Below are 16320 nucleotides of genomic sequence, written 5' to 3'. Positions count from 1 at the left end.
ATTCTTAACTTATAGGCTATTGTGCCACTTATCCCCCATTCGGAATGTGACTGTATCAGAGAAGAGGTAGGCCTATGTCTAAAGAAATCTCATTTGCAATAGAACTGTACCAGATATTTCCATACAACTACTGGTTAGTGTTAGTGTGATGGAGTCCTATGTTCCTATCACCAAAAAGTACAATTTCCGTCTAAACTAAAGCTAAGTTTACAGGACTATAATTGTCTGACTGTTTGGTGATGTCGGACAGCAACCTGGTTCATACCTCAGCAAATCTGAAGAGGAAAAGAGTGGTCATTCTCAAGTTATGGGCTTTTTAGTCACCATTCCCACATTCGGCCTGGTCTAATTTGGCTCTTTTTCAAGGATTGGGGTAGTTCTAAAGAACAACCAAAAAAACGTTTTCTCCCACTGTACACTTAAATGATGATGATGTTGTTGTTTAAAGAAACAGAGCATTCTTTTTTTTGACATTGATAAACAAACAGATAAGTTTAAATACATGAAACAAAAACTATTACTCATATGTAGAATGCACAATGTAATGCCTCTTGCTTGTTAGTTAGAATGACAATGTATCAGATGAATATGATGCAACATCAGCTAAAGCTAACGTAATGGGGTTTGAGAAAATGTAAGCTAGTTAGCTAGCTAGCTAGCTAGCTAGCTAAACCACTGTCTGTGTTGGTACTTCTGGTTAGAGCTTAAGTGATACTACTTTGCATAGTGTCCCCAGCTTTAGCACACTGTACTTGCAAAATAAACAGTTTTAAAGCTTTTGAATTTACAGTTATTAAGTTATAACACTTATTCTAACGTTCGCCAGCCAATTTGATGGATAGATGGCTACCGTCAGCTAGATAGCTACTGTTCGCTAGCTAAATAGTACAATGACAAGTTAATTGAGTTCAGTCTCTTGATTAACTTGTTTTTATAAATGTGAACACTGTGGACCTTTGTCTGGCAGTGAGTAATTGTAAACTGTCCACATGAGTTGTAGTATGCAGTCTGACTTGCTGCTGTGATTTACAACTTGTTGTAGTTCCTCATATCATAGCCAGCTACATCCAAAGGCACTAGAGTTATTAAAATGTCCTCGTTAGATTTTGGGCCATCATCATTTGCCATCCCACCAGCCACTTATGGCGCATTTCCACTGCAACGCATAGCACGGTTTAAGAGTGCCGCGCCAAACCCGGCCTGTTTTTTGTTGCGTTTCCACTAGGGTTAGTTCCGGCTAACGGACTGTTTCACAGTTTTTCTGGCTCTCCAAAATCCAGGTTCTTTCCGGGCCAACAAACGGGCTGAGTATGCTAAACTAGAGAGAGAATCGCTGGCAAGGGGGCTACAACTACAACATAATGAACATATTTGACCGTGATTAAATTGTAATACACGTTTCAAAATGATGCCGAAGTAACAACATACTGATACCGGTTAGTAAAAACCATGAAGTAATGCTTTGACAAGTCTGCAGACAGACGGCAGGCGAAAAAGCTTTTAAAATGCGTGTTTTCTGAATGGAGATTGGATCGACCAGGCTGAGCTAACGTTGTATATGCTCCGTCCACACTCACAACAACGGCCTACAGACATAAATAAACCAGCGACTGTATTCGCCATGACACAGACAGTCTGTGGTTTGTACTTGTTTAACTTTTGTCTAGTTTCTGAACAGATATGAGGAGCTGTGAGCTCTGAGTGCTAACAGCTAACGGCTGATGTTGGTGTTGTGTTTCGCATTGAAGATGACGTCACGGCTCCGCCTACACTGCGTGACTATAGTTACTACCCCAGTTCCTAAACTGTAATGGAAACGCAGCATAAAGTGAGCCTGGCCTACCAAGGCCTAACTATACCGTACAAAGCCGTGCGAGGCCATACAGTGGAAATGCGCCATTACAGAGGATGAATGTGGTACTGTAAAACCATACATACATACGGAACTGACATATGTGTTTGAACCAGAAGTTGGAAAAGGGGCGGGACTACATAAGGTAAATATCAACAGCATTAGTGCTCTCAAGCAGTGAGCTGCTCTAAATAATCAAATGTTACTTATAAACAGCTTTGAAACAGGACTCTGAAATTACAGAAGGGTCCAGCTTCTGCCTCTTGGAGTGACTATTTGCCTATTAAGGCAACCTAAATAGATGTCCGGCTGCAGCATAATCCCCCATTATGTAAATGCAGACAAAGGATGGAAGTGAACTGACCTGTCCAAAGCCCAGAGGGTGCTGCTGCTGGTGCCCACTCATGTTTTTCTGCCGGGAAAGGAGGGGGGCGGATGGGAGGAGGGTGTAAGAGGAGGGAGTGCTCTGTCCTATGAGGCTGCAGCGCCCTTTGGAGCGGGACCAGGACTCTGAGGACGGAACAGAGAGAAGACAGAAGTGAGTAAGGCAAGTATACTTATACAAAAGAAAAAGGGGGCAGGTTTAGTTCACATGGCCTGCAAGTTGAAAGTAAAACTAAAACAAACACAAGCATGCACAAGAGAGAGAAAGTAGAGTTAGATGATTGTGTTCAATATAGATCATTTTAATGGTTTTATTTCAAAGTTCATAGGGACATTTTTTTTTTAAATCACACTATTTATATTGAATATATATTTAAATGAGAAAAATGTTGCTAAATAATTAATCCCCCAATATTGTGCATAATGTGTAAAAAAAAAAAAAAAAAGAAAATCTAATAAATTATTCTAAATGATGCAGCCCTATTAGCATACATTACAATAACTTATCAAGATGCCTCTCAAGCTACATTAATAATATAAACATGAAATTGTTAAATCAACATTGCATTTGTAATAGTGAGTTGTAGTTGCTTTAAATATAGTACATATTTGAGGATTGTGTCCTCAGAGTAGCTTTTCAAGGCAGACAAAAGCCGAACAGATTAGCATAGATGTGAGCGGCCCTCCCAAAAATCTCAACTACACAAAAGTAATTAGCACGGGAGAAATACAATTATGAATTTGAAAATGTGTTCTCCTAAGTGCTGATGGAGGACAATAAATGTAGCAGCACCAATCTGCAGCTAAATTGAACATTTCTGAGGGGGCTGGGCAATGCAGGGCAAAAAGATGATCACAAACAGAATTTGCATTCCACAAAAAAGCAGGCAAAACTGAATTGACCGCAAAATGTGGAGATTAGTCAATCTAGCTAATCTTCACATAATGCTCTCACACGGCCGAAAAAAACCCTGTTCCTTTTTAATCATAGGATCACTGGAGATGCTAAGAATTAGTAGTTGAATTCTTAACATCTGCCAAACATTACGTTAGCTTTACTGATGAAGAATAGCATCTCCATCACTCTTGTTTAAGGATTCATCCATATTCAAACTTTAGTTATAATATGACAGTTTACATAAGGTGGTTGGATCAGAAGTTAAAGGCAAGGGCAACAATAATTTGAGCTAATTCATTTATTTAAAAAGGACATTTTCAAGCATTAGATTTTATACATACTTATTATAATGTCCTTCTTTTTTTTTTTTTTTAACTTAAAACTGAATTTAAAGAAGACACACTAAGCAAATTTTCCGGTTCATATTTGCACTGTTGTCCTCCTGTGACATGTCTCCATGCTTTAATGTTCAAAAATCTCTTTATTTTTCTCATACTGTCTGTGCTGCAGCACCTCTTTTCACCCTCTGTCTGAAACCAGAGCCCAGTCTGCTCTGATTGGTTAGCTGGCTGGCTCTGATGTGATTGGTCAACTGCTTAGATATGTGTCGGGATTGGGAATGTTCGCCCCTTCAAGTACAATATGTTGGAGTGCTAGCTGATAAAAGCTTGAGTGTTACGTAGTGATGTCACCATGAGTAGTATGTTGGAGAGAAACTCCCTCTGGAGGGAACACAGGGATTTTAGCCTTTGCAGACCAATTACATGCACAAGAACCCTTTATAACATCTAGACATATTTTGTATTTTTTTGATGGCCAGTCTATGAATCAGTTAAATATGCAGAACCGAGGACAGTTTTAAAACTTCACTTCTGTGCATTCTGTAACCTTCAGTTTGTCTGATATAAGATCTCACTCAAGCTTCCTTCTTCTCCGGTACTGCTCATAGGATTTCCATAACAGCCATAAATACAATGGTTTCTGGAGAATGATGGCTAAGCTTATTGGACAACATGTCCCCCCCCTACAGGAAACCCTCCCCGCCCAGCATCTTCAGTGCCAGGCTGCTTCACCCGCGGTGTCTCACGGAGAGATACCCCACAAATACAGACAGCTACAATCTTGTGCATAATACCTGCAATGTGCAATATAAACACTTTCTTCCAATCTTCTGTGAAATAATCACTGTTCTGTGAAAAACATACATTTTTATAATATCTCAACACCTTTATATGTTCACTAAGCTTAGAAATGCTGCTACTTACCAGGGTGACTGTCAATTCTGCTGCTATTAAATAATCCTCAAACATGTCTTCTACTGCTAAATAGAGAATATTCCCATTCAACACAGTATCCTAGATTTAGACAAAATATCATAAACAAAGAAAAAGGAACAGAGATTTTTGGCACTCAGAAATGTCCCCAAGGGGGCAAAGCTGACTTTACTGTATTAGTTTTAAATTCACTTTACCGTTTATTAAGGAAAACGACATCTTGGGAAATTAAAAAGGTGAAACTGATGTTGGATCAGTGCCTTAGGGAACCAGCAGAGAAATGGCTCTGACGCAACACCAAATTAAATGCATCCATCTTTCCCTCCACTCCGAGGAGCCAACAGGAAATGTGTTTGCTGTCGTCTCTTTAAAATAAACGTTCTCTCTTCTTCTACTGTGTACAATTCTGCATCACTGATTTAGTAAAAGCATGCAGGTGTTGTCAGAAGGAAGGGGTTTGTTTGAAATACTGAAGCTGGAAGAAGATCCCAAATGATTTAACACAAAGCTGTAAATCCTAATCAGCCCAGCTGAGGAGATCCTTTATAATTTAACAAAACATGCTTGCGATTTTTAGTTCACTTGAATGCATACTAGTTGTAGACACAATTCAAATGATCATTAATGTACACATATTTAAAAGACACTGTCTAGAACTTCATCATACTTGTCTAAAAATATTCCACCTTATTCCCTAGAAACTTTCTTAGAATAAAACTACTACTTTGATGGAGGGAAAGTCCTAAAAAGGGCATCTCAGGCGATTTTAGCACGGCATGCTCTGGATGCATTTTTGCGGTTTTGGTAACGTGGCCAGTTCTCTGTTGGTGTCTCTTGATCACCTGTTAAAGCCTCTATGACCCACTAGGGGGCGGTATGCCCCCACTGCTTCCATATGACCTGTGGAGCAGACACCACCAAAGTGCAGGTAACAGCAGGCATGATGAGGACACATTTTTGTTATGGGTGTTAGTAGTACACAGAAAAACATTTCAATGAGAGCATTTCTCTTAGCTTAGAAAGAAAAACCAGTTTAATAATAGAAAACACACCTACATGTAATATCACCATAAGAAGTCATACAGTCCATAATTACAAAGAGGAATATTTGCTTCCTGTTTCTGACCTGTTCTCTGTGTGCGCTCCTCTGTCCCGTGACTGTTGTTGTTCTGCACTCTCATTGGTGGAACCACCATGGTCCTGACGCCGCGGGGGCTCCTGCACTGCACTGCAGGGGAAGGCAGTGGTGCGACCATGGCAGCCAAAGATGGGCGGTTGTTGTGGTTACTGTTGTCTAGGTAACGGTAGGGACTGTTGCCACGTGGGGATGTCAAGGTGTCTGACGTGGGGGAGCCCTCCACCGTGTCGCAGCCGCTCTCATGGCCGTCATCCTCGGACATGCTGAAGACAGAGGATAAGTCATGTTAACGAGACTGGAAATAAAGAGTGTGTTTGTGTTTGGAGAACAATATGAGGACACACTACCTGTTGGGTCTCTTGCAGGGGGAGATGGAGGGGCTGGACTGCAGGGAGTTGGAGGCGAAGGAGCTGGTGCTGAGGCTGCTGTCGGGGCTGCTGAGGGAACACACTCTCTCCATAGACACACTGGTGTTTCTGCATGCCTCACACACACACTCCTCTTTGCACCTACGGAGAACAACACATTGGTTAGAGTTATTTAAGCTCAGTAAAGTACAATTAATATAAACAAACATTCAGCTACTGAGATCTATAGATATTATAACTTTTGAAGAGGGCTGTAAAATGATTTCCTTTTCCTTTGAAGCCTTTTTTTTTAGTTTCTCCGAATTAAGTTTTGGATGTCTGCCGTCATATTTTATGAGACCAACCCAAAAAGAATTCTGAATGGGAATAAAGCGATTTAGATTAATTTTTGTATTAAATCCTTTTGAATGAATAGACCTGTCATCTTTAATAACTTAAATACATGTAGGCATTAGGGACATTTCCTAAAGGCATCAAATATGATGAAATAATAATTGCACCCTTGGGCCTATATCAAAATTGTGCCAAAACAGAAAAGGCAATACTTTAAAATAAAAACATTTCACATTTAAGCATTTTTTCTCCTCCTTTTTTGCAAAAGCTTTGTCACAAACTAGCCTCGTGCAGCCTGATAAATGTGAATGTTCAACCTGATCTAGGAAAAATCAACCCTAAAAGATTGTTTCTATTGTAGCAATATAATTGTAGTTTATGGTGCAGTTAGAGCGCTGCTAGATTGTCCTAGCAATACAGGTATGTGCTTCCCTTTTTGTACAACAAGCAGAAGTGTGATTTATTTTCATGTCTGAACTTTAACGCTCTACAGTCGTTATCACACGGATCAAACATGTTGGAAGATTAAGATCACTGGTTGATTTTGTTCATCCCATGTCCATTGCATGTAATGTTACTCACCCCCTCAGACGGCACCTCCGAGGCTCTTCGTCTTCCTCTTCCTCCCCGTCAGTCAGGTCACTGCGGATGCTGATCACACTGGCAGCAGGGCTCGGTGTTTCCCCCATCAGAACGGCCACGTGGCGCTGCGGTTGATTGGACCGGTCCTGCTGGCTGTTCCCATTTGGCGCCGCCCCTTTGAAGCAGCTCACTTCCTCCTCTGCACCATTTTCATCTGCGTTAGGGACTACGGGTTGCACCGGCGGCAGCTCCCTCTGAGGCTGCTCTCTGGGGGCCACTGCATGTCCAACAACACTGGCCATCTTGGGGGTCCGACATACTGATGTATGGATGTTTCTGGGGTGGGACAGGTTCCTTTAAAACAGAACAGTTGATGTATTAGACATCCATAAAACATTAAAGCAGATTCATTTCCACAAGGAACACATCTCACCTGTTGTGACTATGTCTGTTCCTCTTATTGGCTTGCTGCGGCCACACAACGTGAGCTATGCCAATGTTGATTGGCTGATGGGCAGAGAGTGCTTGCATCTGATTGGTCAGGAGAGGCTGTTGAATCACTGAAGTGTAATGGCTGCTGTGGGGGGAAAAAAATGTATGTTAAAAAAAAGGTACCAAAAAAGTGCAAGAGGAAGATAATGCAGCCCTATTATACTTTGGCTAAAAATAAGCAACAGTAATAGAAAATATACTGTGCTTTGATGAAAGCAAATAGAACCGTCTCAATTTATAACAAGTATTTGAAATAAAATAAAAACCCAGCTTTTTATGAAATGTCTCTCCTGGTTAAGCATTAGAGCTGTGCATCTTCACTGTTCTCACGATTCCATTACGATTATCCTGTCAACGATTCGGTCAGAAATCAATAACATAAATGTCTTGACATTAAATTACAAGCTAAAATAAATCAAGGCCTAGCCTCCCTATATCTGTGTGTGAAATTGTTCCATCCTCAAAAACAAAAAACTAATGCTTCTGCAGTCTAGCTGCAGCTTAGGTCTTCTGTTAAAAAAAGGACACTGAAGGTCCTGAATGTGGCATCACAAACATGACTTGAGTCTGAACAAAGCAGACAACAGGAGTATTTACAGCAGCATATAAAAACCAAAATAGTGCATGTGGGTGCACACTTACATTCTCTGTCTTACTGTTATATAAATCCCATTAATGTATGAGATTAAGTTAGCTTTATCATATCTTGATCAGAGATCAACATTTGTTTAAGTGAGTAATAAAGTTTCTATCAGGTCACTATCAGCCTGTCATTCATTATTATTATTATTATTAATAGGGAGGGGGCGGGGTTTGGAGGAACAGAGAGGAGACGGTGATCACGGAAGCTTTCCTCCTGCCTTCACAAACTTTACACAAGTATTTATCGTCAGAAAATAGCAAGAGGACATTCAGGCCCCGGCCCCACGAGGACGCATACGGCTAAACGCATAGGATTAACGCAAACGCAAAAAAGCCTCCGTCCACACACAATATTCACCGGATAGTGTCTGTCCACACGAGACAGCTCCGTTTAGCTCCAACCGCTGGAGAAGCGGCAGTACATATGCAAGAGCCTGTACGTGGCGCTGTAACTTCCTCCACAAAGCAGCGAAGAAGCATGGTTGTCATGGTTGCCCTTCTGTTTATTCTCCGCGGTGAGGGCCGAGGGAACCGGGCAGAGTTTTTCGCCAGTCAACGTGTATTAAAGTTTTAATCTTCCGGACAAAATTATAAAAGTGCCGGTCAAAGGTCTTCTTTGTTATTTATTGAGCTTTAAAACAAATGAATAACGACTCTATATAATATAATAAAACACACGGAGCCTCTCTTTTTCCTCCCTCTCTTCGGACAGCGTCAGTGTCTGTCTCATGCAGCAGCTGATCCAGTAATGAGTGACCCGACAGTAAAAATAAACATATTTATAACTAGTTTAGGTAGTTTGAGAGGTAATTAAAATAGCTAAGGGTGATGATCTGACTTGAAGTGTGTGTTTTGCTCCGTTCACCGCTGCATCACAGCGGGAGGAGCTGCAGGTGAGCAGAGCTGCGTGTCTCCGTCCTGTCAGATTAGACTTTACTCGCGTTTATGTCCATATCGAGAGAAAGATAAATCATCTGAATTCAGTGTGCAGTTTACTTTGACGCGGGGGGTATTGCGTCATTATCAGAAAATGATCGTATAGGGCGCACACACGGAGCCGTTGGACCCCCCAGAGCGTTGCGTATGCCGTTCTATCCACCTTGGGACCCGTTATCGTTTCCGCAGTTGTTTACTGTCATATTCAGTCGTCCTTGTGTGGCCGAACGGTCTATATGACACTAAACAGTAACGCAAATGACGGTTTTCGTCCTTGTGGGGCCGGGGCCTCATACTAGGGGTCGACCGATATTCCGCATTTGACCGATTATCGGTATCGGCCTTTGTTTTATCAAATTGCCGATAAAACTTTGGCTCTGATGCTAGGTGCTAGATGCTAGATACTAGGTCTAGCTGCGGCCGCGGACAGTACACAACACGACACTACACTACACGACACGCCCACCTGACACGACACTACGGTGGCTGAGAGGCACTACCGTTAAAAGCGAATTGACGAGATTTACATCATACAGCCCATGTAGTATAATATTTTACAAATTATGAATTACAGCAAACATGTGCAATATCTCCATTATTACAGCTCCGTGGGCTGGCAGTAAGGCGATATGGTCCGTTGTTATTGTGCATCCATGGGTAAAGAGAAACTCATGTAGTACTGAACACGTAACATGAACGTGCCGTGCGGCGCGGTCCCGTGGGTTAGATGCGTGTTCATAATGCATAGGAAAATAACTCTCCGAATAACGTTATTAGCACATTGTACAACTTGAGGAACGAATGTTTTTAATAAGGGCTAGACAAACGTTCATACTGGGTGGTTTATTTAGTTTAAAGAAAAATATCCAACGAGTTACAGACCATTCTTTCCCCATGTTAGTCAATGGGGAAAAGTGTTTCCGGGCCCAGCAACCTAAAGGAAGTGTAGTACTGCCGTTTGGCCAAAACGAATATTCTCATCAGACTCCGGCGCACTTCCTGGGGGCTTGGTTCAACCTCCACTGTCCGCGGCCGCAGCTAGAACCTTCTCAGCCACCGTAGTGTCGTGTCAGGTGGGCGTGTCGTGTAGTGTCGTGTAGTGTAGTGTTGTGTACTGTCCGCGGCCGCAGCTAGACCATATTGCCACTCTCTGTACGCGAGCAATGTCCCGCCCACAGCGCTATCTGATAGGCTATTACTGAAGTGTCAATCAACACTGAAGATTTTCCGGGCGGGAGCCAGCCAGAGAGGCGGGACCTTCTCAGATTACAGGCAGGTGCGAAAGAACGTAGACACAGACTGAAGCAAGCAGCAGCGCTGCGCGGCAGTGCCATACATGTGTTTCGAAGGTAAGTCAGTTGAAAGCCGAAGTTCAATAAACATCCCAATCCCCTATGCTGAAGTTGCAAAAACACCACGATCTTATGATCCAATTCTATCAGTTTCTCAGTTGCACAGGGATGCGGGAAGTCAGTCAGAGTTGGGGGTGCGTGCAGCGTCTCGCAGCGGAGTAACTGTGGTGCGGAGGGGGGGGGGGGGGGCTGCGAGTGGAGCCTCGCAGTTTTTCAGGTTGATATGTGAAGCTCATTAGCTAGCCAACATGTATCTAGCAAATGTTTAGCAAAATATTAGAAGTGACGCTACTAGACTAACATTAGGTCTACTGTAATAGCCTCACTTTTAATATTTTGCAAAACATTAGATAGCGCTAGTGTTTTTCAGTTGCTAGCAGCTTATTGGGATTGTATGCTAGATAGACAGGCATTGTTTTGATATAATAAATTAAGCATTATTGTTAGTTAAGCATGTCAGCCTGCAGCCCCACTTCTAACTCTCTGTCTCTCTCTAACTCATTGCAGATGGCTGCACTAAAGAAAAGGGCACAGAGAGGAAACCAGTTGTAAGATGTTTAAAAGTTAATTAAACATGATATATGCTTAAATGCATTTCAAAGATGTTGTGTTGGAGTTTGTGTTATTCTACATTTTGACATCAAGATTTTCTGATTTTACTGCAAATGTATATCGGTTCCAAATATCGGTTATCGGTCTCCTTGATTACTAATAATCGGTATCGGCCTTGAAAAAGCCATGTCGGTCGATCCCTAATACATACTCTGCAATCCAAGACTTGATTAAAAAAATCCATGTGTGTCTCTGAGCCGCAGCGACACGGACTGATTCAGAGCGGGTCATTCTGCTGTTGGTTCTCGCTGGTGTTGCTGGAGAAAGCAGACTGCTTGTCGCTGTGCCGCTGTCACTTCTGTTCCTTGATCCCTGCGTCACGGACCGATTTCATTTTCATGTGACAGAAAAAAACACTTTATTGTCCAGCCGCGGCCGGAAAATCAAGAAGCAACATTATTACACTATGATTGATTATGTTCTGTCACTGCATCGATGCAGAATCGTCCACGTCCGCATCGCGATGCATCGTAGAAACGATTAATTTCAACACCCCTATTAAGCATATTGAAAGAATGTTGTTTGTGCTTTTTCAGTGTTGTTTTGCCTTCACACTGCAACAGTGATGGTTTGTTTACACCGACGCAAAGAGAGTTCCCCCCCCCCACTGTGATTAGCAATAAAGTCAGTATGATGATGATTGCCCAACTCGCGTGACACTGTCTCGCAGAGCCAATCAGCAGCAAGAGTGATGCTGTCATCCCCGACGTGGCAACAGCACATAGAGCTCACAGTTCCCCATGTATGAACATAAAGTGTGTTTGTTCAAAAATGTATGTGTACAAACCACAGATTGTCTATGATGACATTGCAAATAAAGTTGCTATTTTATTAATGTCTATATGACGTTATTTTGAGTGTAAAACTTGCACAATAACGGGCGGAATCTTTGCTTCTCAACCGGTGTGAGCGCACCATAACAGTTGGACAGTGTCTTACTATGGTAACATGAAGTGTCATGTGGAACGTTTACCAACGGTAATTTCTTGTATTTTTTTAGACATTTAAAAGAACTGGCACACACCGTGTTTAGTCAATAGTAGTTTGTCTCAGAAAGCCAATTGTAACTTGTTTTTTTAGAGCATGCATACAAACTGAATTCAACCCAAAATGTTGATGCGTGGAAGTTTTACAACCTGGAATTTCCCATATTACAAGTTTGTCTGACTCAGAACGGGATGACTCACCCCCAGTCGCTGATTCTCTGTGGGCCGGCTGCGGTGTCGTTGGTTAGGGAGGACTGGGGAGGAGGTGGAGGGGGGTGAGAGGGCGGAGGTCCCACTGTAGTCATCTGCTGCCAGGCTGCTGGGATGAGCAGCTGCTGACCCCGGCTAGACCAAGCCTGCTGCAGGGAGAAGAGGAGAATCAGAGACCTTACATACCATCTGTTGATCCCATGATCCGTTTGAACTCCCCCACAGCAAGGCCTGATGTCAGGGGTCAGATGTTAAATCCATGTTTAGGTCGATGTCTTACCTGAGCAATTACACCAGGTCTCACTGGTAAGGGCTGTATGGGAGGGGCCTGGGTAACCATGGGAACAGAGTACCCTGCCGGTTGGTTGAGGTTACCTTGTAAAAATAAAATAAACAAGAAGAAGCATAAAACAAACAAAAAAGGCTGTGCGTAACAATTAAGAACACTTTAAATGCAATTTTTAAGATAACAAACATAAAATGATCATTATTATCATTGTAATGAGTGTGCAGTGTGCATACCTTGCATGGGGGGAGGACAAAGAAGGAGGGCAGGTGGAAAGGATTCTGTGCATGCAAACTGACCATTCCCAGTCGTTAGAGCTATCCCAGGATGCAACACTGAGGGAGCCGACTGGTTCATAGGCTGCATTAGAAAAGATCGGTAGATGGTGAGTCAAATATAACGTAGAAAGGGAAAATATGAACAAAGATGTATACAGGGAAAGAAGGTAAGCTATCATTCTTGAGTAGCAGAACAACTAAGAACATTTCTAAGATGATATGTTGTCACACGTTTGACCTTAAAGAGGGTGATATTAGGTCATCGGTGAATGGGCAAGATCTAGGCAAAATTCAATACAGGAAGTAAAACATGTCCAAGTCTAACTATAGAGAAAAAGTCCTAGTGGCTAACACACACACAGTATTTGTGTCCATCTGCAGTATCTCACCTGAGTGTGCACTGGTATGTTGCTGTAGCCTAGAGGGAGGCCAGAGGAGGCTGCTGTGGCAACAGGGGGTCTTGAAAAATGAATGGTGTTTTGATTCAGAACATCAAAAACTGAGTTGTTGGGCCGAGCGTGGCACATGTCCATGATGCGGAAAGATGACTGCACGCTGGAGAGAATGAGAGGAGGCAAATTACATAAATGGAAATAAAACTTCAGCCAACATTGCAGGGAAAAAAATACAAAGCAGACAAGAGTGTGTAGGAAAGACAACACATGTTGTGTCGATGTCAAATTGCAGCCTTACTGGTTGCTGTGTGGGTAGTCCAGCAGGTGAGTCATGGTGAGGAAGGGGTGATTGAGGACGCTGGCGGGAACAGTCCTGTCCTCAGCGTTGATCAGCAGCATGCTCTTCAGCAGGGACACAAACTCCCTCCTGTCAGCCTTCTCTGCCTGCATGTCCCCGGTGTCAGGACTCAGCACCAAGTTCACCTGAGGGGAGGAAGCACAGGGAGAGAAACACACTTCATGTGAGAAACATGCAGGGCAACAGGTGTCACAGTTATTTGAGTTGTGCAGGAATGAGTTTTATCAATTCCAGTTTCGTAGTCTAGAAGTCAATAGTTTTTAAACACAGTAGTCAACCCAAAATAGGTTGGCTACTCATGAATGTCGAAAGCTATGCGTTATAAAATGGTGCGTGTTAACAACTGACTAAATGATCTTAGCTTTCGATGATAATGTGCAGCCACACGAACTATCATAGCCTAATGTTAGCTTTTTACTTGCATGTATGCTTCAAAAACTGGAAAGTGTACCCTGCCTTATGTTTCGTGTAGGGTGATTTGAATTTGGACTCACGTGTGCGATGTCTTCCAGACAGCTGAAGATGTACTTTCTGGCCTCTTTGGATTTAAGTCCTGTCTCTTTCTCATGCTCTTCTGTTGTCTGGAGGAGGAATTCAAATGATTTTATTCAGAAACAGTTTAAAAATACAAGTACAATCATAACATACAATGGAGATATATAAAATAAGATGATAATCTTTGATTAGGGGCTGAGACACTTAACAGAAAACATTTAAAATATATAATACTAATACATCTAGAACTGGAGAGAGTTCATGTATTATAGAGAAACATAAACATTGAAATTAAACGTGTAAATGTGTGTGGTCAGAGTGTCAGGCAGTTGGGTTTTTGCTGGGAAGTACTTGGAAAGATAAACATTAGCCTCAAAAGTATTATACATGTATTTAGAGTGAGCTCAGCAGGTAGTCTAAACACGATTTCACATTTCCTGGAGCTTTTCTCAGGGCCTGCTGGCTCTGTCTTGTTTTGAAAAGCTTATGGATCCATTTCCTGTTGCAAATGCACTGCCACTTTATATTTTATGTCCCTTGCTGCATGGAATTTCCCGTGAATTTCTAATGATGTCCATTCTCACATAACCTGCATTTTCTGTCTGTTTGTGTTTGTGCTTGTTGTGTGCAAGTACTTTGAGTCTCCAGGAGGCGTAGGGAGAGTTGGACTCTTTGGAGAAGAAGCGAGAGGTCTTTGTCCCCTTGTTGAGCAGATGCTCGGCAGGCAGGCCCTGAGTCTGAGAGATGTATCGGATCTGAAGAAAGTGGAAAAATAAAAATGTAAAGTCAACACATGAGTAATAGATTTGAGGGTCGGAATGTTCATGCTGCGGTATGTTATATGAATGTTAAAGAAGTTATAAGATCATCAAGACATTAAAAAACTAAACGGAAATTAAATCTCATAGAAAAGTAATTTCACAGAACAATATGTTACAACCTTTGGGCTTCAGAAAATATATTCTCCCACAGACTCCCAAGAACCAGTGGGAAAACGACAGCACATTAGAACTTGCAAAAACAAAAACTGCTGTTTTCCAATCGGTTTTTCTACCAAATGCTAGCTTTGCCTAAGAGCAGTTCTGCTCTGCAATTAGTCAGAGGGCCACAGCTCCCTCTTAACAAAACCAGGAGCCACAGCTACCTCTTTACACACCAAGTTAAGGTACAGAACAGGCAGATTGCAAACCACGGCCCGTAAAACTCTGAAAAAGTTTTGTGAAGCCACCATTTTATTTGCTCGCATATTATTATCCCAGCGCACCAACGGAGAGAGTACTTTTGTGAAAGCAGTTATTATGGCAACACTAAAGAAATCATCGGAGCGGTGGAGTGGATGAGGATGTGTCGGCGCTAGGCTTGGGCGGTATGACGGTATTACGGTATACCAGGGTATTTCGAAATCCCGTCGGTATGATTTTCAATACCGTGACGTCACAGACTGTGCGCCAAATCACAGATGCTTTTCATTGTATTACACTGACACAGAGTTTTGACAGGGACGACATTGGTTGTAATGCACAGCACGCGCCAGCAGAGGGCAGGGGAGGGCAGTCCGTCTTTCCCGCTCTCAGAGCTCAGCACAGAGCTGAGCTGAGCAAGATGGCGGCAGCATTTGCCGGCCCCGAACTCGGACAACTAGTAAAAAAGAAAAATGCCTCTGCGCCTGTTTGGGACTATTTTGGGTTTACTCGTCGCCAGTGACTTCATCCAGCACAACGAGAGACAGAGGCACTTCTTTGGGAATGTTTAAGACGGGGTGAGTGAGTGTTGACATTTTTTAATCCTATGCAACTGGTTGATGGTTTTGTAGTCAAGGTCGGACGGTTTTAAAAACGAAAGCATTTACGTGCTAAACATTCACGCGAGTAATCCAATGAATCAAATGGAAATAAGGTTTTTAACACATGCACGGAATAATATTGCCAAACTAGTTAATGAATATAGCAAACTTTATTCAATAAGTCAAGTATTTACTCCTGGAAAATGTTTATGTATGATGATATATTGTTAACTTAGCTCAAAATGGAAACAACGTCGGACATCTACAAACGCGTCCTGTATCCGATCTCAAAATGTGCCATTTGCACAATGTGTCATGTATGCAGCCCTGGTTTTGCACTTGCGCGCACGTCACGGCACTTTGCGAGCCTCTACCGGCTCGGGCTGCATTTTGCACCGAACATATAATATACCGTTCGAAACATCTATTTGCCGCCGAACGCCACCTCGCTCAAGTCGACCCAAGTCATACCGTATACCACGGTATGATGTCAGCAAGGTTTGACGGTATGAAAAAAATGATACCGCCCAATCTTGCGATTTACTCGGAGGACGCGATCCACAAGCTTCCACTGAAGGCAGTTTCCAACTGCAAAATGTAGGAGCGTTGTTGGGCAAAGTTAGCCGGCCTGGGAACCGTCCACAACGCAAAGTCATGCCGGGACGA

General features: G+C 42.5%; 1 protein-coding gene across 4 annotated transcripts in view; it reads right to left on the bottom strand.

Annotated features, from left to right (window-relative positions):
• The window catches only part of hipk3a (homeodomain interacting protein kinase 3a), a 70215-nt gene that overhangs the window by 9831 nt on the left and 44064 nt on the right, over positions 1-16320 (bottom strand). For 2 of the 4 annotated variants that reach the window (XM_079682038.1, XM_079682037.1), the window contains exons 6-17: positions 14507-14626; positions 13871-13957; positions 13317-13501; positions 13013-13178; positions 12582-12705; positions 12340-12434; positions 12051-12208; positions 7263-7406; positions 6830-7183; positions 5894-6055; positions 5535-5809; positions 2217-2362 (exon numbers count right to left, since the gene is read on the bottom strand). In XM_079682038.1, coding sequence (XP_079538164.1) covers positions 2217-2362; positions 5535-5809; positions 5894-6055; positions 6830-7183; positions 7263-7406; positions 12051-12208; positions 12340-12434; positions 12582-12705; positions 13013-13178; positions 13317-13501; positions 13871-13957; positions 14507-14626 — 2016 coding nt within the window. The remainder of the gene's footprint in view (positions 1-2216; positions 2363-5534; positions 5810-5893; positions 6056-6829; positions 7184-7262; positions 7407-12050; positions 12209-12339; positions 12435-12581; positions 12706-13012; positions 13179-13316; positions 13502-13870; positions 13958-14506; positions 14627-16320) is intronic. The other 2 variants (XM_079682039.1, XM_079682040.1) reach the window with 2 other exon arrangements.

This window comes from Notothenia rossii (assembly GCF_949606895.1).
Source record: "Notothenia rossii genome assembly, chromosome: 5".
NCBI classification, from domain to species: Eukaryota; Metazoa; Chordata; class Actinopteri; order Perciformes; family Nototheniidae; genus Notothenia; species Notothenia rossii.
The sequence above is the reverse complement of the archived record's forward strand: the minus strand, read 5'-3'. Positions and strand labels throughout refer to the sequence as shown.